The 22,202-nt window shown below is 38.0% G+C and overlaps 1 protein-coding gene across 1 annotated transcript in view; it reads right to left on the bottom strand.

Annotated features, from left to right (window-relative positions):
- Positions 1–22,202, bottom strand: part of cerk (ceramide kinase) — a 51,682-nt gene that overhangs the window by 15,761 nt on the left and 13,719 nt on the right. Inside the window, exons 4-9 of the mRNA XM_059987464.1 lie at positions 18,728–18,853; positions 8,732–8,795; positions 8,184–8,329; positions 4,548–4,622; positions 2,994–3,146; positions 1,048–1,153 (exon numbers count right to left, since the gene is read on the bottom strand). Of these exons, the coding sequence (XP_059843447.1) occupies positions 1,048–1,153; positions 2,994–3,146; positions 4,548–4,622; positions 8,184–8,329; positions 8,732–8,795; positions 18,728–18,853 (670 nt within the window). The remainder of the gene's footprint in view (positions 1–1,047; positions 1,154–2,993; positions 3,147–4,547; positions 4,623–8,183; positions 8,330–8,731; positions 8,796–18,727; positions 18,854–22,202) is intronic.

Here is a 22,202-nt window from a genome sequence, read left to right as displayed (position 1 = left end):
GTTCATGGTAATCTCATTATGCATTTCTATCATTACACATCGATAATGGACGTAAATCTGATAGGATTTGGGATTCCAAACAATCGTAACATTATAAAATTAATATCCAAATGGCCTGGTTTCATAAAATGTTTCATTACACTGGTATTGCATTAAGAACTAATTTTCATATACCATAGTGTGCAAAAGCCTTAGGTTCATGTGTGTGTGTGCGTATATGGCATTTGTCAATGTGGTGCAGAGAGCTAGTTTATAAATCTGGTGGGAGCAAAGGATGTCAGGAATGCCAAGGGTGGAGCACTGTGGGAGAAGTGTGGAACAGGTGGCACAGAAGGAGTGCCAGGGAGGGGGGTGGCATGTGTGCAAACACATCCAGCCTTGAGACACCAAACAAGGTTATTTGATTCCAAATAAATGGTTTATTGATCATTGTGGAATGTCTCTCTGGTGCTTCCTGCTCCCTCCTCTCTCTCTTGCCCTTTGCCCAACCACAATTCCACACTCCCTGCCCCCTTCCCACTCAGACACAATAGAGACCCAGATCAGAATCAGGTTTATCATCACTCACATCATGAAATTTGTTTTTTTTTGGTGGCAGCATTACAGTGCAATACATAAGTCACAGCACAATACGTAAGTCAAAGTTGTAGTATTTACTATTTGACAATAGACAATATTCAGCTCAAGGGGCTGAATGGTCTACTTCTGCACCTATTGTCTATTGACATTGATCAGACCATTTTATACTACTGCTAAATTTAGAAAAAGATAATTGAGAAGTACCAAACTAACACTTAAGATTTCACCTTTGGTTTGAAGTAATTACTTTAAAACAATCTACAAGTTACATATATTTAAGAATGCAATTTATTTTGAGAATGCAATAACCTTCTCAACCATGCAACCTTTTGACAGGTTTGTTAGTTAGCAGAAAGTAATTCATTGATAGAATCTCAGCAAAGATTATACAATTAAAAAAAAGGGCAAGATACATGTTTATTGGTCGGAAAAAAAGTTTGGCAGGGAGAACAAGGTAAGACTACTCACCCAGCTGCACATGGTTTCTGATCTCTTGGACTACCAAGTGTTTCAGTTGCTGGTAAATAAGAAATTACTCCTTCATAGCACTGGTGAGTTAGAAAAGCCTTAAAACCTACATGGAAAAATAAGTTAAACTGTGATAACTTGGATTTTGGATTCGTAGATTTTAAATCACAAATTGACAGTGAATGAATACAGAGCATCCACACCAGGACCACCAGACCTCAGAAATAGTTACTCTCCCCCAGCAATAAGACTGATCAACACCTCCAACCACTAATCCCCCTCTACATCCTCAACTGCCACTACTTTATAATTTTCTGTCCATCACCTTATGTACAGATGGTCCTGTAACTAGTGTTACGTTATGTACATACAATTTGCTGTATATAGGCTCATATTTACATCTCATTTAAAAAAAATCATTATTGCTTTCTTTATCTTGTGCTTTTTGGAGCTGGAGTAAAATTCATGAAGCCATACATTTCACTTCTTTTGCCTTGTATGTTTGTTTTTCGTCTTGGATATGATTCTGGAACTACTGATTTGCTGTTTAGAGATTTTTGGGTCTTCCAGTGCTCTGTAGTCTGAGAGGATTCCAGGAGAGGTAGCATGTACAGCTCTCTAGGTGGGCAGGCTGTGGGATGGGGTGTGAGCAAATGTTTGACTCCATCTCGCCAATTAAAGCTTCCATTGAGCACTGATAAAAGCAAAGAGGGAAACTGAAGCACTGAGGTGGGCTCAGAGGGTGAGCGCTGGCTGCCTGTGTTCTGATCACTCTGCTACCAGAGGAGAGAGCTTGCCACTGCTCCTGGAGAGCGTTGCCCAGGTTTACTGCAATTTGGATGTGGAATTGCACTAGACTTTATTTTCAGTCTTAAGTTTTTTTTATATTTTGTGTTTTTCATCTGATCTTTCTTGTTTTTTTTGCATGGGGAGGGGAATTTGGGGGTTGATAAGCCTGTTTCATTTTCTTTTTTCCTTCAGGAAGGTGGGATTTGGGAATTGATGATCATGCTGCCTTTCTTTTTTTTTTCTTGGTTTCATTGCTACCCAGAGAAGAAGAATTTCAGAGTTGTACACTTAAATAATAAATTAACCTTTATTTCATCCTTCTTTCCAATTGTATACTGGAAATAATATACAATCATGCATCTAAATTCTATTTTGCTTCCTTGTCATAGGCTTTTTCACTGGCAAAAAATTGTTATTGCATTTAAACACAGCAAAATAACCCAAGTTAGAAGGGAAAATTGATAACAAACCAAAAGAGCTGAAAAACTGATCTGAAGTTTGGTGAAATATGAAACAGAAATTAGAGTTAAACAAGGAGAGGAAAAAAAAAGAGAAAATTCAGAGCTTAGGACCCAGGCAGCTGAAGGGACAGCTGATAACCGTATCAACATAGTGCAAAATGCAAGGGATGGAAAAGTGGACAGTTCAAGTAAAGATTAAGAGATGGAACGTTACAAAAATAAAGGGCAAGACCATGAAGCAATATGGAAAGAGTGAGAATCTGTAAAATAGTAAATTTTCTGTACTTGGAATAATGCAAGTTAGCAAGCATAGATGAATAGGATTTCGTGAAAAGGTATATGCACTGAAGTTTTAGATAGACACCCGCTTTTAGGATGTATAAGTGGGCAGCATGGAGGACTTAAGTGATAGTTGACTCCAGAGTTAAAAAAGAACCGATATCTTCGGCAACAAGTTTATTTAGGCAATGACTGAGAATATATCCTTGACATCAACAAGCAATAAATATATTTAACAGAGAGTAGATGCTGTTTTACAACAGAAAACTGGACAAAAGACACTTCCAGTCATAAGCAGAGCTGAAGAAAACAGACATGATACAATCATGTCAGTTCATTCGGAGGTGCACACTGTTACAACTAACACAAACTGGCATCTGGAGCAAGAAAAAAAAATGTCATATCAAATGTAATTACCAGAAAAATCATATCTTGATGGACCCATCCAACGATTCTTTTCACTGTCTGATACTGTATCACCATAAAATCCATACCCTAATAGAGATACTGAGTATTTCAAAAACATATTTTTATGATGCACTGAACTGACGTCAATGGGTTGCGAGTCACCTGTGGGGAAAACAATAACAAAGTACAAGAATTATCTCAAAGAAAGCTTTCAACTCCAGAAAGAACAAACATTATGGCGTTAAATTTGGCTGTATTTATCATTAATTTGGTTCTACATTGCATTAAATCTGACAATTGAACAATTTTATAAAAGATTAGAAATATTAAGTACAAATTAAAAGTGAGGATAAGCTGAAATATTTTTACCATTGCAGGAATCACATCGTTCTAAAGAAAATGTGACAAGCACCTTTAGAGGTTTTACTACAAGCTGGCCGTTATTCAGATTACATGCCAATATAAAGGCTTTTCACAAGAAAGCTATGCTATTGATGAAAAGATGATCAGATCATGGGAATACGTTAAATGAGAGGATGCTAATGTTTGGGAGGAGCCATCTTTCAACTACCTGATTGTAATGTAGTGGCAATGGGATGCATCATTTCCTTCAAATTTTCTGTAATGTCAACTTCTTCAATCTATGCTACAAGTTTCATAGGCTGGCAGATGAAGTAGTTAAATCAATACACTTCAGAGTACATTTTTTATTTTTTAGCACAAAATGTATTAAAATCAACAAGATAGGACCCTCAAAATTTAGAGATTAGTAGTGAATGAAAATTATAAAATAATCTGGAAGGAACAGAACATTTTGCAGCTGGTTTTAATATGAATACAATGGCAAGCAAAAGGAGCAATGTTAATTAAAGCTTTGCATTTAAAACAGTGAAATTCAAGGGAATGGAACATAACCCCTTCAAGGAAAGGAACCTTGTAAATTCAATAATGCAAGAAAATAGAAATGAGAAAATAACAAGACTTCAGAGGAAAATATATGGATGGGAACGATAGGTTAAAATTAATTTACTTCCTCTCTAGGAGGTGAATACTGCAACAATATATTGGTAACTATCTACGAATGTTGCCTATGTGAATATTTGATTAAGAAGACATTTGAACAAGTCTGCTTTATGAAAGGCAAAAGTGCATGGTATTTGGAGGCAAGCTTGTGATATGGACTGGTATTTAGTGGGGAGGTTGGAGAAGTACCGACAAATTAAATATTATCAAATTGGTGGAAATTTCTCCAAAGATTTATCCAGGTATTGCACTTTTTCCCAATCGTTGACTTTAACATGTTGGCAAGTACCCTTTGGCACACTATTTCTATGCCGATTATCTATATTAATCCCACCTGCCGAAATCAATTCAATATCCATCTATGACTTACTTATTCAAGAAATTGTCCAGATGCATCTTAAATCCAAAATATATAGCATTCATTTGTCAAGGTAAGCCTGGTAATTTAGTCATTTTCAGGAAAATGGACCTTTCATAAAAGCTGATCTGTATTTTCTGGCCATTTGCATTTCAGATTACATCTAACATCAAGATACCAACCTACAATGATGTGCAAGGCAGAAGTTACAGGATCATTTGTTCCAACTGTTGCATAGCAGATGCAGTCTGTAGAACCTAGAATAGATAGTATGTCTGTTTAATTTTCCATTTCTTTTATTTTGCTCTCATGTTTATAATAAAGCTGCTATGCTAAAGATGCTAAATTTCTCACGCTATAAAGATGAAATGTTTCAAATAGTGGTTAGATTTATATGACTGTGCAAGTCTTAAAGAGATATCTTCTGCACAGTACTGTTACTGTAAAAATAAACAAATTTAATGATGTATGTGAGTGAAGATAAACCTGACTCTGATGTGGGTCTCTATTATGGATGACTGGAAAGGGGGCAGGGAGAGCAGAAATATGTTTGGGAAAAGGGGAAGGAGAGGGAAATATTACAATAACATTCAAATAATCAATGAACCAATTATTTAGCATCAAATGATGTCTCAGGGCTGGGTGTGTCTGCATCTGTGCCACCCTCAACCCCTGGCACACCTTGTTTGCCACCAGTCCCACAACCCTCCTGCAGCACTCCATCCTCATCATTCCCAACATCCTTTGCTTCCACTAGATTTACAAACTCGTTCTCTGTTCCACATTGACAAATACAGTACTGTACAAAAGTCTTAGGCACCCTAACTATAACCTCATATATCTAAGACTTTTACACAATACCCAAGGTTAATGAATGGCTGGCTGGTGGCGTGGTGTCAGCGCTGGACTTCAGACTGAAGGCAACCAAGTTCGAATCCAGCCGGCTCTCTTGCATGCTTTCCATCTGTGCTGGGTTGAGCGTCAGGCTAGCAACTTGGTAGAAACAAGAAAGCCTGCTAAAAAATGTCGTCACAACGGCGTCCCAATGATTCCACTCTGAGTTAAGGGCATTCTTCATCTTCAAGGTTAATAGATAACAAAATCAAAGTCAGACCTGAGTGGGCAAGACTTGATTGATGTCGGTCTGTATTTATTTAAAAGGCAAATAACTCCTTTGAGATCCAGACTCAATACTGAAAGCCGAGAGTGCAAATGAAAGAGCAACTGGGGCTAGCAGAGAGTGAATGAGAATTAAAACTAACATAAACAAGAACCAAAAATCATCCTTAATAGGCAAGTAAATATAAGTTGACAGTAAGTAAAACCTTGAGACCGATTAAAAAATGTGATCTATGCACAGAGGCAGAGGTACAGCTAGAATAGTAAATGAGTTCTAATGGCAGATGATGCTGCCAAAAATCTCAGATGGAAAGTGATAGTGATAATGGACTGGATGTGGTGAAAGTTTTTGAACAGGAACAGCACTGATTGGCGTTGTTTTATGTGCCTTGGTTGCTGAAGAAGATGAACACAAGCTTCTCATTATCTTTCCCATCAGACTTACCAATGTAATGAAAAATGGCAACCATGTTCAGAAAATGGGTCCACAATATATCTAGAACTGTGTAAGCTCAGATGTGAGGAGGAACACTGAACAAGTAAGCAAGTTTAAGCAAATAAGAGCCAGAATTGAGTTTTTAAAAATGACAAATCCATGTTTGACTACCGTAACTGAATATTCAGATAGCATAACTGTTAAGGTGATCAGAGGAACATGATCATTGCCACAAACATAATTTTTTAGAAAATCTTTGATAAAGTATAACATGCAAGGCTTACTAGAGAAAAAATAAGGGTTGTGGTATTCAAGGATTGAGAACAGCATTGTTCAGAAATTAGCAGAAAGCAGAGAGTTTTGACAAACAGCTGTTTTTAAACAGGAGATGGTAATGAAATGCTGTTCCACAGGAGCCAGTGCTGGGATCTGAGGTTTTGTGTCACTCCCGTATACAGAATGCAAAAGGCATAAATTCCAAGTTTACAGATGACATGAACTGCAGAAGGCAGTGAGGAACACAATATCATTCACCAACAGGCTGTTAGAATGAACATGTATTAGATGAAATTTAGAACCATTAAATATTTCCAGGACCTATCGATTCTGCTTTTATTCATCCTGCCAAAGTACAGAGAATTTTCTAAGCATGGTACAGTAAGTGTGGCATGTGGTATTCTGAGATTCCAAGGCACAGCCTATAAAAATCAAGGAAAAAATGTTGACTAGTTAAGCTACCACTGCAATACAACATCTGAAACTGGTATCTTACATTACGGAGATTGTAAAGATCCTAATGAGCTGCAGAAAAGATTTACTAGAATGATGGACACATTGTAATTTTGAAGCTGGGCTTTTCCTGTTGGGCAAAGAAGGGAGTGCTGAGATTTGATTGAGCTGTGGAGGGAAATTGGAATGTGAACAGCATCGTGGCTTTTTTAAACAGGGTGAACAGAGAGAAAACAAATAAGATTGGACTCTTATTAGAAATCAAATAGCAGCCTGAATGTGGAGGAAAACATATTAAAATGTCCTCCTGCTCAATCGCCAACAGTTTCCTCTTTCAGCAGATGTCACTGAAACCTTTTTCAACTGCATCCTAATTCAGATTGTCTTGTTCAATCATTGAGATCGATGCTTGAAAAAGTAACAGCGTTTAAGAAATTTTAAAAGTTTTACTCTTTTTGTCTCAACCAGCTCTGCACTAAACTGGGAAACCTTCCCTTCAACATTTCTTATGATCCACCTTGGACGGCCATAACTTTTAAGCTCTGTAATTCACTCATTAAACACTTTCTTCTCTTGAATTCTCTGTCCTCATTTAAGATGTTTCTTAAGGACAATCCTTTGATTTACTAAATGGTCTTCTCGCTCCATTTTTCATTCTGTTGAATGAAATTTGTTTGATAATATTCATATTAAGAACCTTGGCATACTTTCTCAGGCTGCATCTTGCTGGCTGTTGCAATCATTTCCAAATGACAGTCAAAATTTAGCCTTTTGAAATGCAGACACTTTTGTTGTAAATCTATATTTAACTTTTCTGTTAGTCTTGTATTAATTCTTGGTCACAAACTTGGTCATTTTAGAAAGAACTTCTGCAATGGAATCATTATAATGTTCAAAAGAATGATCTTCATTGTCTGTTGTGTTGTATGATGTGGGCAATTACGGTCTTTATGACCATGATTACTCCTTGGCAAACTTTTCTAAAGAAGTAGTTTGCCATTGATTTTATTTCTGGGCAGTGTCTTTACAGAATGGGTGACCCCAGACATTATCAATACTCTTCAGAGATTGTCTGCCTGGTATCAATGGTCACCTAACTAAGAAATGAGCATGCACCAGTTGCTCATTTGACTACCCACCACCTGCATCCACGGCTTCATGTGATCCTGGTCAGGGGGCTAAACATGTGCTACACCTTATGCAAGAGTGACCTGCAGGCTAGCAGAGGGAAGGAGCAGGAGCCTTAGGTAGAGACACATCTTCCTTGGGTAAAGACACATCTTCACCTAGCCACCTGAGATCAAAAAAGTATCTGAGCAAAATGCAAAAAAATCCATGGCAGTAAAATTAGTATTTAATGCAGAAAGGGAAGATTTATGCGGTACATTGTCCCTTGTTTCCTAGATTATGATTGAATTGCACAATAATATATGGAAGATAAAAGCACAAATTTACAGATGTTATATTTGTGTTTTTAAAGGAAATGTTGCCCTTTTGTACTGCTTTTTTTTTTAATATGAGAAATACTTCTCACCTGCTGGGATAATTCCAATCCTCAAATCACATGGAACTAGTTCAGCATTAGGATGATTTTGATTGATGCATGCATTCTTCTGTGTCCGACCAATCACACCATGCATTACCTCACTGAACATGCCATCTCCACCAACAGAAACAATCCTGGCAAAAAAGAAATAAGTCAATAAATACTCAAGTCAAAATTTGATTAATATGCCCAATATATTTCAAATTTATTTGAGTTTTTCAAAAACCCGTTAGCCTTAATAAAATATTCATTATCAAATTAAGCCAAGATCACCAGTGGTTATTTTAACAGTGAAATAGTGGACAGAAAAAAATTGAGAGAGTAGAAAGGAATGAGAGAAAAAACTAATTTTGTACTTGCATCAGAACTGAATGATGCACAGTAAAACAAAATACAAGATACACAAGACTACTTATGGTTGTTATTTTGAGCTTGCCAGCTAACAAAACACGTGTATTTTCCTTATTTTGAAAAGCCCTTGGATACATCTTTTTCTAAAATAGTGGCTCAACGGTCATTTGTAAGTGAACACTTACCCATCATATTTCTCTAGATCAGCTTCCAACAGATAGTCTCTGGCATGGTTAGCACATTCAGTAACTGGAAACAATAAGAAAAAATGCTCAAAAGTTTTAAAACTACAATCACAATAAACAACATTTTTGTTCAAGTTTTTCCAGCACAAGCTGTTCCACCAATAAGTTTCAAAGGAACAACAAAGACCTGTAATTTAAACACATTCTACCAAAGCTCTAAACTGACCATAGAGGTGAAGAGAGTCTGTACGAGGGTAGTGCATTGAGAATTATAGCAATGTCCTTGAAAGAATGTTTAGTCTTAAATGATGACAGCAATCTTACAATCTGGTAAAGATGGCTGGACTATTCTACCTGGTTTGGTTTCACCAGAGTTTCTTTTTGTTTTAAAACAGCAGCCAAATCTCCCATTCCACTTTGCTGACAAACTCAATTTGTGGTTGTTAAATTGAGCTAGCCAGCTCAATATTAATGAGGGCTGTGGTACAATATCAGTTGTCTCTGATCATTCATTCTTTTCAAATGATTGGTCAAAGGCACACCTGATATTGGACCTGGGATCTCACCAGCGCTCAAGGTGTGTTCCCAGGAATTAGAACGCTAATTAATCAGCACTAAAAGAGATCACATTACTCATATTGTTATGTTTTACTTCCAATGGTAAAAGAGGCCATTCAGCCCAGCAAGTTTTCCCCGAGTCCTATTCCTCCACTTATTTCCTGGCCCTAAGCACACTCATGTGCCAATGAACTCCCTTGATGTCCCTGCCACCTACACATATCAGGAACAATTTTTAGTACAAAATTAACATCGCTGAGGGATGGGAGATGAAGGTGGAGAACGCGAGAAAAATCAGGGAGAATGTGCAAAATCCACCTCAAACCCAGGATTCCAGCACTAATTGCTGGCTCATTGCACCACTCGAGACAGTATAGCATCTCATCGCAGTGCTCAGTTGCTGCACCACCTGCCCTAGTCTGCTCAACACTAATCCACAGAGGCAGCTTCACTACATAGAGTTATTATGGGAGAACACCAATGATATTCTAACCTTCACGCCAGATTCCCAGAACCCAGCAGCATGCAAGGTGGGGCAGGTACAGGGTTGCACCAAGTTTCTGGTGCAGCAGTGCAGATCCTGAGCATATCTTTTGCCTTATAATATGAGGAGTTTGTACATCAGTACTTGGATGCATTATAGTAAATCTACAATCTGCACAGCAATGCTAATCTGGATATCAGTATAATCAAATTAAACCGCACTCAAAAAAAAAACTGATTGCTATTCCACCATTCCCTGATGCAATTTACTCTACTCAAGCAAACATTCAGCACAGTGAAACGAAGTTACTATTTTGTCCTGTTCAAATATAGCAAAAAGTCAACTCAGTAGCTCTACAGCTGGTTTAAAAAAAATGTTTATTAACATATATAGAAAGATGAATAATGAAAAGATGGATGATAAACGAACCAAATTATATTATATAACTACTAGTTACTGCAATAAATTTTGGTATTATTTACATAAGACATACAGTATATATAAATATGTATATAGGACATGTACATTTATACAAGGATAATAGGCCTGCTTCTATTAATCAAATGCATGATGATGAATGAAAAAATGGTTAAAGTATAACAGTAAGCAAAATCTGTCATTTTACTAGCCCAGGGGTCAGCAACCTTTACCACTGAAAGAGCCACTTGGACCCGTTTCCCACAGAAAAGAAAACACTGGGAGCCGCAAAACCCGTTTGACATTTAAAATGAAATAACACTGCATACAACGTTTTTTTTTTGCCTTTATGCTATGTATAAACACTATAATGTGTTGCATTTATGAAATTGATGAACTCCTGCAGAGAAAACGAAATTACATTTCTGCATGCAACAAAAACATTTTGAACTCCGAAAAAAAGACGTTGGGTTGAAGGTTACTTTTAAGTAAAATACTCAATGTCTATTTGAGTTCTTCTTGTATTTATGAAAAACGCTGAACTTAAATTTTCCGCCAGCAGCAAACCAAAAATAACATCAGCCAGCTGTCAACCTGAAAAATAAAAGGACTATTTCACTAAACAATGAAAAAATATGAATATTCCTAAAATAATAGGCAATTAAAATATGTATCATACTTGGTTAATGGGATTTCTGCTCCTGGACCTCAGCGCACAGCATCTGCACATCAGGGCTGTATGATGTCACCTTCATCTTTACACAGAATCGCAAGCTGTCATCTGTGAGGTGTGCACGATGTTTGTTTTTAATAAAGTTCATGTTGGAGAACACCTGCTCACATACATATGTGGATCCAAAGATCGACAGGACTCCAATGGCATACTTTTTAATGTTTACATAAATGTCGGGGATAGCATTCCATGTTTCGAACACAAGTTTGTCCGGTTTAGGGAGGTTTTCAATATCACTCCATTTGTGATTCTGAGCAAGAACGGCCTTCTGACGGGCAACATCTTCAAGGTCTGCTGTCAAGCGTCTAAACTTGGACACCCATATGTCTTTGTCGGCTATTTCGGCCAGTTCCATCTCAAGATCAGGTTTACTCACACCTGCCAATGCAGTCGTATTCAGTAGAGATGAATCGATGCTTGGGGGAGTGACCGGGAAGGATAATGTGTTTTTTTTCCTCTCTGAACTCACAGAAGCGTTTCCCAAACGATGTTTGCATTGCGATGATTGCAGAATGTAAATACTCCGAACTTATCATGTCGTGACCTTGTTTGAACTCTCTCAAATTGGGGGAAGTGAGACAAAGTGCCTTTCTGTCAATCTCTGGCAAGCACTGTCAACTTGCGCTCGAATGCCAAAACTCCTCCAACATGTGTAGGGCTGTACGTCCTTTCCCCTGAAGAGCTGTGTTCAGCGTGTTCAGGTGCGCTGTCGTGTCTACCATGAAGTGTAGCTTTTCCAGCCCTTTGCTGCCCAAGGAAGTTTTCACTTCTTCCAGACACGCGACAAAGCGTTTCAGCACCTCCCCTCTGGACAGCCACCGGACTTTGTTGTGCAGCAGGAGATCAGAATATGCGCTTTCCAGCTCGTCCAGTAACAAACGGAATTGACGGTGATTTAAACTTTTTGCCATTATTTTATTGACAATCTGAATGACAACATCCATTACTTCTGTGCATTCCGGAGGAAATGTTTGAGCGCACAGTGCCTCTTGGTGCAAGATGCAGTGAAAAATCAGCAGCTTTCTGTCCAGCGACTTCTGCAGAAAAGCCACAATTCCCTTGTGCGTTCCCGTCATATTCGGTGCCCCCATCAGTAGCTACTGACACCAGGTGGGTTTATTCCTTTGGCTCTTAAACAATTCAAGACAGCCTCACAGATGTCCGCCCCCCATGTTTGGTCTTTTAGAGGTATCAACTCAATCAGTTCTTCCCGTGGCCCGGCAGAGTTTACATACCGGCAGAACAACGCTATTTGTTCAATATCACCTTTGTCTTTAGACTCGTCACAGGCAATCGAGTAGGCCACAGCTGAATTGATGTCTTTAATTTGCTGTCTTGTGATGTCTTCTGCCATTTTTATGGTTCTGTCTTTGACAGTCTTTACAGAGAGGGGCATATCCCTGATTTTCTGCACAATTTCACTCTTGTTTTTAAAGTCCGTGAATAGATGTTCTGAAATCTTAATGAAAGATTCTTTTATATATTCACCATCTGTAAACTGCTTCCCGTGCCTGACTATTTCCTAAGCGGCAATATAACTAGCGTATGTCGTTGGTTTTCCGGACTTCATCCATTGCTTGAAATGATTTTTGCTCAGATCAACCTTCCGCATCAGTTCCGAAACGGCTTTTTTTCTCTCATCTCCATCCGGATATTTTTGAGCAAAGGCTGCGTGTTTATTCTAGAAATGCTTTGCAACATTTGACTTTTTGTTGTTTGCTAGTTTCTCATTGCATATTAAGCATACCGGTAAACCAGTCTCGTCAACAGTGAAAGCAAATGAATCTGTCCACGTATCATTAAACGTTCTGTTTTCTTCAGTCACTTTTCTTTTTTTTTAGAATTCTCCATAGTTGGCCTACCTTGGATCGAAAAATTAAAGAAATCGCGCACTGACGGGTGTCAGGTATTGGCAGTGGTGACGTATATTAATAGCGATAAAAACACGTTGTAGCGGTGTGCTCACGCAGTCAGTAAACTGCAGTCGAATAACTTTATTCGAACTAAACAGCCTTGCTTTTAAGCCTCCCTCAACCTGGCCCCCATGGGCGCGGATACTGCAAAAGACCAATTATTTCCCAAAGCAACAGGGAGCCGCAGCACAGAGGTAAAAGAGCCGCATGTGGCTCCGGAGCCGCGGGTTGCCGACCCCCGTACTAGCCTAATTTAAGATTAACAAAGAGTAGGCAACGTGTTGCTTCAAATTTTGTGAACTTGCAAACCCAATACTTGGGCTGTAAGTCTTAAATCTGTCTGGGTTTTGTGTAATCCTGTATTCTTAAACATGTAAAAAAAATCCTAAAAGGCAGATAAGTAAAATAAGTAGCTAACTAGAAATGAATTTATTTAAAAAATAATAAAACTAGTTAATATCAGTGTTAAATATATGAAACATATATGAAACATAATATATGAACATATGAAAACAAGTTTTGATTATGGAAAGCAGTGTTGGTGAACAACAAAGAGATCCCCAGACACCACATCCTCAGTAAATAACTTCATGTTCAGGAGCTTTCATTCAGAGTTGTTGAGCTGGAGTCCGATACAGATCCTATGATGGATCCTGGGGCAGTTACAAAGCTTACAATGGTCACTTGGATTTGGCAAAGAGAGAGAACAGTGAGACAATAAGTCCAACTGATTTGGGACTCATGGATATGGTGATGCAGGAACCTCAGCTTTTTATCCAAGTTAACAGATACAAGGCAATCATCACATAATAGTAAAGATGACACATGAGGTATTGCAGATGCTGGAAATCTACAGCAATACAAACAATGTGCTGGAGAAGCCCACCAGGTCAAGCAGCATCTATGAATGGGAATAAACAGTCGATTTTTCGGGCCAAGACCCTTCATCAGGTAGAGATAGCTATTTTGACTGCAGTACATGACTAAGCATGGGAATTAAAAAGGAATAAGGTAGTGGTAGGGGCAGGACAGTCAGGCAGATAAACACTATTCTCTGCTGCCTAAGTCTCGAAAACTGTGCTTGTTGCATTTCTGGCTCTGAAGTAAGATATCTCCTTTGGGCTGGAGATAAATGGTTTGCAAGTGGAATTTCTGGTTACCGTGGCAGAAAAAGATGATGTAGGTAGGACCAAAGAACAGGTCTAATGAGGACCCACAGGAAACTGGGTCAATTTATATCCACAACTGCAAAAGGTAATGATCTCTAGATTACTTTTAAGCCACATAAAGATTGACATAGGTAAAGGGATCAATGAAATGAAAATGAGGAGCAGAAATTCATGAGAGAAAGGATTTTGATCCATGGGGCACAGGAGCACTAAGTACTAAGGAGAGGGAGCAAAAAGGTGGGAGCAGATGTCATGAAAAGAGGAGAAATTCAAACAAAAGTAACAGTACTCTTATCATTCAGCAGAAAGGGACAGTATCAATGGTAGAAATTCAGCAGCAAGATGGATCATGTTGGGAAAAAGTTTAATGTCAAAATTGCGAATTCTTCATCTCAATGTGCAAATCATGCAGAACAAAATGAATCAGTAACAGAAAGTCAGTGGATCTGAACTAAAAGCTGTTAGAGAAAATTCAACTATTTCATGGAATCAGAGATAGCCAGTTATGGAGTGATCATTTGTAATATTGACAGTTTCTCTCTCACCAGTTGTGTGGCCTAACCTGCTAGATATTTCCTACATTTTAAATTTTGTTAATTTGTGGTTCTCCTTAACTTTTCTCATTAACCTATCAACCAGATGGTGTGGTCAAAAGTTTAGAGCCATGGCCTCACCAGGGGTATTCCCTTCATTCTATCCATCCCTACTCCACCCTCTTTGAAACTTAATTCTCACTTGTTTCTTTTCCCAATACTAACAAAAGGGTCTCAGATCTGAAAACTTATTTTTCCTTCACAGAAGTTGCCAGATCTATTTCTGGCATTTTCTGTTTTTCTATTCATCATTAGTTGTTGTAAAGCAAACAAGATAGGGAATTAAAAATTCCAAGGTACTTGACAAGTTAGAGACAGTAAAAATGGAAAAGGCAGCAGGAGTGGGTAAATCTAGTAACAAAGGGTTACTTCCATCAGATTTCCTAAAGGACTCACCGCAGATCAGAATTATCTTGGATGATGATACAGAATAACAAAAGGTTAGAAAAGCCTAATGTAATTTATTGACTGAGGCTGATGTGATCTTAATTCAAGAGAGAAGACAATGAAGGCAGAATAGTTCCCGTTTATTCCATTGATTAACTTTCATGGAAACTTAAGAGGTAGGACATTGTGTTACAGTAAGGAAGGGAGTTGGTTAAGTCACAGCATTACTTGGACCTGGATCACTGGTTAGAAGAGTATAGAAGAGTAAGTTATTCATTGTGATAAGCAGGGGTAGATCAAAAACCCCAAACACAGCAAAGTCCTGGACTTTGATTGATTTCAGTTATCAGTTTAGTTTATTTTCATATGTGTACGTGCCTCTATGGACGTACTTGCAGTAACATCACAGGCACATGGTGTCATACAGTAGCATTTACAAGACAAAGTTATCACAATTGGTTTTGAAATATTTAATGCTTTATAAATTAAAAAGTAATTTTATCAATTTACATCGTAATAGAACAAACTTTACAATCTGGATCACTCTCCAAGACTTTCTCTCAAACCAAACAGTATGCCTCACAATGCAAACCACCGTGGGATGCATGCACAATTGGAATTGGTGGACCATATCACCACCAAATATCCAAGAGGTTCTCATCCCCAAAGACCCACCTTCCTACTCACTCCCTTGCATGGCTCCAAGAACCTTTTATCATCCCAACTCAGGAGATCAAACCTAGCATTTTGCTGGCCAAATACTTGTACTACCATGGCACACAAGTAGGTTGAGAATATTTTGAGTACAAGATTCATTGATTCCTTTGGTGAAACTTTTCAAAAGGACACCAGACTTCTACATTAGTTTCAATGAAGATCAAATAAAGCAATTCCAGTTGCAAATCCATGTATGTCCTCCAAAACTTCCATTGATAATCAAAAGTCATATCAGAACATCACTAAAGCCTCCGCCCAAACCATTAAAAGCAGCAGCTCCTTCATGTTCAATGCCAAATCTGGAGGATGTTGCAGGTATCTGCTCACCAACTATTGTTAGTACCATTTCAACACCAAACTGACTCCTTTTGCTATGAGTACACATATGGATTAAATAGCTCCAACAGGGCATTAAACACTGACTTGCTAGCCTAATACCATAGGAACAGACAGTAGTAGTTGTATTTGGTGCTTGATCTGAGAAACATTTGTTCTGGACAGGCTTCCAATTTACAGGAGGCAAGTGCAGCAGCACTTTGTGTACAGGAAATGATAGAGGAAATATATGGACATACCGATGCTATCTACAAAAGATTATGCTAATTTGTGCGCGATATTTTATTGTACACCTAGGATTCTGCCATATGACTGTACCAAGCTCTGTTCAACCATTGCATTACCTTATGCTAATCCCAAATGAACACAACGTTCTATACACTTACAATGGCATAATGCTGAAGTTCAAATTCCATGCAAAACTTGTAGCAAGTCCAAGATAGGAGCTTCTGCTGCATTGATGTGGTAACTAGCAGTTTTCTACAATCATTTAAAAGATAATTAATAAGTGGCCAAGTGCCAAAACTTTGTTTATATTGGCGGGTCTCATTTGTTCCACAGTGCAGGCTGGCTATTAATATCAATTTCAGGAATGACTCCAATTGCCTTCCAGTTCATGGTGGGAGTGTTGCAACAGACTAAGTTGCACTGATGCAACACCAACTAAATGTCAAATGCAACTTCTAGCTGAACAATCTTGAATCAAAAAGAGAATTCAATTGTGAAATTATTGCCATATCAAATCAACATCCCAGAACTGTTGATAAATGATAGAAGTTAACATAAGCTAGAAAATGGCATCATGGCCAGACAATTGAAAAGTTGTTAGTAAGATGAAACTGATTATGGCAGTTGCACAGAATAATGAAAGAAATTAAATATAATGATGGTTCGATGGGAGGAGAAAAAGACGTTTGTTTCAATTCATTAAAAACTTACAAAGATGCTACCTGCTCAGTATGTATCAGTTTCCTCATTGACACATCCAAAAGGTGATTTCTTCTCAATCAGTCAGAACAAAAGATAGATAAGAGCTTCCAGTCTAGGATTTATCTGGTTGGGGGCCGAAGTCAGATAAGAGGTATGTGCTGCTCACTCCCACTTGCCCCTCATAATCCAAGAATTATCACTCCTGAAACAACGGTCCAAATTCCTCAAAATGCTCCAAAGCAGCATTGATCACAAAGGAGCTTTGTGTGACTAATGTAGGAACTGTATTGTGTGTGCAAGAGACAAACAAGTTCGGAATATCTGGTAAAATTCCTGACATGGAATTATTTTACCTCATAATGCTCACAATCAAGTACACTAAGCAAATTAGTGCTGGAAAAAAAGGGAAATAAAAGTGTTCATGTACTTCTGTCCAGTAAATTTAAACAACCTTTTAATGGCAACATTTATTATTAATGCAAAGGGGATAAGACTAGATACAGTTGTTGGCTTTGTGCCTTGTTGTACAATGGAAACCATATTTTCTTACTAAGTACCGGTATATAACTTAGCAAAATGGGATTGACAGAAACTAGTATTTTCAGAGATGTAGTTAACAATCTTACAATTCCAGTCACTTCAAACTCTCTTCACACTGCCAGCACATGCTGTTTAAAATACTATGTGGCAAGGCAGCAAGTCAGAAGAGTATCAAGTACTAGGAGTCACAATGAGAATCGCTTATTCTGGCAGTGATGATCTTTTATAATCATTGCAAATGAGCAATGAGAGAATACATAGAAAATATGCACAAATGATTCAATTCGTTCTTATAGAAATATTAAGTCACCATTATCAGGCATTAAGAATATCCATGAAAAACTTGCAGGAGCCCACCAAGTAGCACTCAGTGTTACTCTACCACTCAGTAAGGTCATGACTGATAGTTTCCTTCAGCATCACGCTGTACTAATCCAATTTTCCTCAATTTAACTAAAAAAAACCTATTGATTTCTGCCTTGATTACTTAGGGGGAACATAACTCCACTGCCCTCATGGATAGGAAGTTCCAGATTATTAACTATTCTCTACACGATGGAATTATCTTTTCAATTTTGTCAGATTCCTCATTCAAAACCCTGGTTCTGGGCACTTCCGTCCCAATTTATTTTATTTTAAATATAAACTTCAATAAGATCACCCCTCATTCTAAACTCGAGAATATAGTATTTCCAGTCTCATTAATACCTCCTCACATAAACCTGCTACCCCAAGAATCAATCTGGTAAGCTTTTGCTAATGTCTTCAATGGTTAATACATTTATACTTCCTTTGATGGTGAGTTTAGGCATACACACAATATTTCTGATGTCCTCATCAGGGCTCTTTATAACTGAAGCAAGTCACACTAAAATCCTCTTGCACTAATGCCAAACTCACCATTTTTCTTTCCAACTCCATCATGCACAAAATAAAGCTCCTTTGACAAAGCAGAGCTGTTTCAAAAAACAAAACCTGCATATTCTGGTAACTTAAAATTAGAAAATGCCAGAGAATCTCAGGTCAGGTCACATCTCTGGGGAGAGAAGTACAATTAATGTTTCAGGTTGAAGATTGTTCAGCAGAATGATGGAATTTTTTGGTACGCATTTGTATAATATCTTGATGGTTCAGGATGAAATTAGTTATTAACCTGGTTCGTCCACCTACTATATCGTAAACTAGTACTTAAATGCTCAATCTGCAAATAGTAACTTACCAATCACTTCTGCATTAATGGAAGCCAATTGAAACAGAGGAGCCACCTTTTCATCATAGATCTGCTTTCCAAGTCGCTTTCCCCCAAAAGGATTAATAAATACAATTAAGTTCTTTGGTCTCATAGCTACAAAAGTAAAAACAAAGTGCAACTTTAGGAATAATTAGTTAACTTTAAAAAAAGCTACAATAATTTGAAATTCCATCTACTTGCCAATCAAAGTGAAAACATTGGTTACAGGTGTCCCCCATTTTTCAAACATTCACTTTATGTCAACTCGCTGTTACAAAAGACCTACATTAGTTACCTGTTTTCACTAACAGAAGGTGTTTGGACTGTTACGAAAAAAGGCAGCGCATGCTGGGCAGCCAAGTTCCTACCCAGAACTGCATTCTAGCTGCCATTGCTTAAACACGTGCTTGTGAGCATCCGTGCTTTATGTTGATTTATTTTGTGCATCCGTTAACAAGATGAGTTTTAAGGTATCGGAAAAGCCTAAAGAACACATAAGGGTGTTACACTTAGCGTAAAACTAGACGTAATTAAGCGTTTCAAGTGTGGTGAACAAAGTAAAGACATAGTGAGTTTGGCTAAAGAGGCTGGGTTTGTGGAAGCTGATGTAGATGATGTTGAAGAGGTTTTGGCATCCCATGACCAAGAACTGAGAGATGAAGAGCTGATGAAGAGGAAAAAGGATAACAATTGAAACCGAACGCAATAGCGAACAGCCCGAAAGTGAAGTCATTCAGGAACTGAACGGGAAGCAATTGCGTGCAATTTTTGCGGTGATTGACAATGCTGCAATGATTGCAGAAAAGTATGACTTTAATTTTGAAAGGGTACGTAGGTTTAGGGCATATTTGCAGGATGGTTTGAGTGCTTACAAAGAACTATATGATAGAAAAATGCGCGAGGCTAAGCAGTCAAGCATACTGTTGTTTTTCAAGCCTTCCACATCAGACGAGGAAACTTGACCTTTGACATTGAGGTAGGCAGACATAGAAGGTGGTGATCTGCCTGCCCTGATGGAAACAGAAGACAATGAGATGACACCCCAGTCACCTCTACCTCCCACCACCCCAATCTCCGACAACTCAGCCCAACACGCCATCATCAGTGTCCTCACTGTCTTCCCGATTCCGGTAAGTGAAACTACACTGGGCGTACGTTATTTCTACTTTATATAGGCTGTGCATTTTTGTGTTATTTGGTAACTTCATTGCTTAAAGGTTACTGGAAAGAGTGCTTCTGCCAGGAGCGCTTTTGCCGTGTGTTTTTGCCAGAAGTGCTTGCATGAGATTTTTGCTGTGGTGGACAGTGCTGCAATAATTGTAGAAAAGTATTCCTACATTATATAGGCTATGTATTTATCAGATCATTCCTGCTTTTACTATACGTTACTGTTATTTTAGGTTTTATGTGTTATTTGGCATGATTTGGTAGGTTATTTTTTGGGTCTGGGAACGCTCACATATTTTTCCCATATTAATAAATGGTAATTGCTTCTTCACTTTACAACATTCCGGCTTACGAACCGTTTCATAGGAACGCTCTACCTTCGAATAGTGGGGGAAACCTGTATTGGTATTTCTTGTCAGGATCTCAAATTTTTAGATTTTTGTTTTGAGTATTAATATAATTTACTGCTGAGTAACGGAGACAAATTAGTAAATTGCAATAAAAACATTACAGTCAACTTAATATATTATGAACAATATTTCTGATGAAAAGACTGAGCAAGTCAAACATTAAAAAAAAGTATTCACTTAGCAATTTGTTGAATCGAGTAAAAGACAGGAAACATGTACAGAAAGTCACCCATTTGGAGAGGTGCTCTGCTCACATCTTTGACTACAGTAAATCAATAAAATGCTGAAGTGGTGCCATTTGCTTTCATTTCCTGACAGCAATTATGTTGCTTTCGCTGAAAAGACATTTTGGCATTTTGAAACAAAACAAGCTACTATCATTGTTTAGATTAGAAACACAGTTGATTTTGAATGTTCTGTTGCCAGCAAAAAAAAGGCATATACCATACGAGGCTAACATAAATTGGAATTTGTCTTTATTTTGAATTCATGTTAATCTGAACAGTCAGTTTAGTAGCTATCTGATTCATTATGCCTGATGAACATTATGAAGGTGCAAAAACTTGAGTCTACTCACACATTCCCTTTTAGGTGAATGGATCAAATTTGTAAGAAAAATAAGGAAAATAGACTGACAGGAAAGTTGAAGACATGAGATAACGTGGGAAATGCTCAGTGGAAATGAGATCTATTGGATGAAATAACCTGCACAGCCTGATGCAGAAGACCAACAAACACAATGAATGTGGAATGATGTGTGAAATGCTGCAGCACAGGACTACATATTTTCTATAAACACATTCAAATTATTTAGAAGCAGAGTAAGGAAAATATCTCCAATTGAAGTAGTCACTGGTAGCCACGAGTTCAACCCTGACAAAGATATGGTTGCAAAATCATTGAAACAGTTATGGATCATGGGTTGGAATGGAATCTGCAGAATTTATTTAGTGATACAGCATGGAAAAGGCCATTCAAGCCATACCGTCCCATAAACCCCAATTAACCCTAACAACCTAATCGTGGGACAATTTAGAATGACCAATTAGTCTACCCAGTAGGTCTTTGGACCGTGGGAAGAAACCCAAGCATCCAGGAAAAGCCCATGCACTCCACGGGAAGGATGTTCGGAGACTCCTCACTGAACAGCGCTGAAGTTGAACTTTGGAATACCATGAGCTGAAATAGTGTCATGCTAAGCACTATGCTTTCATGGCTACCAATTTTTAACAAGCCAAATGCTGTGTACAAATATCAGAGCATGCTAGCAAGAGAGAAATAATGCAGGTGAAGAGAATTGGAATCCAAATTAAAAACAAATCTCATCAATACTCCATTAAGGCAAGGAGCCACCCTAGCAGATGTCTTCCTCAATATCGCTAAACATTAGCACTCTGACTGCCAGAATTTAATCTGATATTATTGGAGTATAAAAATATTATGGAGTATAAAACTTGTATCATTTGCCGTGTAACCAAAACTATGTAGTCAGTTTGCTATGCATGTACCCAAGATGAAATCCCAGGAATGTAGAAGACAATGGTGTGTTAATATATGTTAATAAGAGATAGCTAAGAATTGTAGTCAGCTTTGAAACTTGCTATTTGCTATGCATGTACCCAATTTAGCAAGAGAATGAAATCTTAGGAATGTAAAAGACAATGGTGCGTTAATGGCAGGTAGCTGAAGAGATGTAGATTAGAACTGTGGTACCTGTGAAACTAGACCAGGTTTTGCTATAAAAAATGTACGAGGATCGGTGGGCAATCAGCGACTAGCTCAATGACTGTCTCAGCTTTGATTTGCAAATTAAAGTTTAACCCTTCTTGAAGAATCTTCTGCGTCTCCTAGTCATTTGTGAGGCACGAAAAACCACGACAATATCC

The sequence above is a fragment of the Hypanus sabinus genome, chromosome 13, assembly GCF_030144855.1.
Source record: "Hypanus sabinus isolate sHypSab1 chromosome 13, sHypSab1.hap1, whole genome shotgun sequence".
In the NCBI taxonomy this organism is placed as follows: domain Eukaryota; kingdom Metazoa; phylum Chordata; class Chondrichthyes; order Myliobatiformes; family Dasyatidae; genus Hypanus; species Hypanus sabinus.
This window is presented reverse-complemented; position numbering and strand designations above follow the sequence as displayed.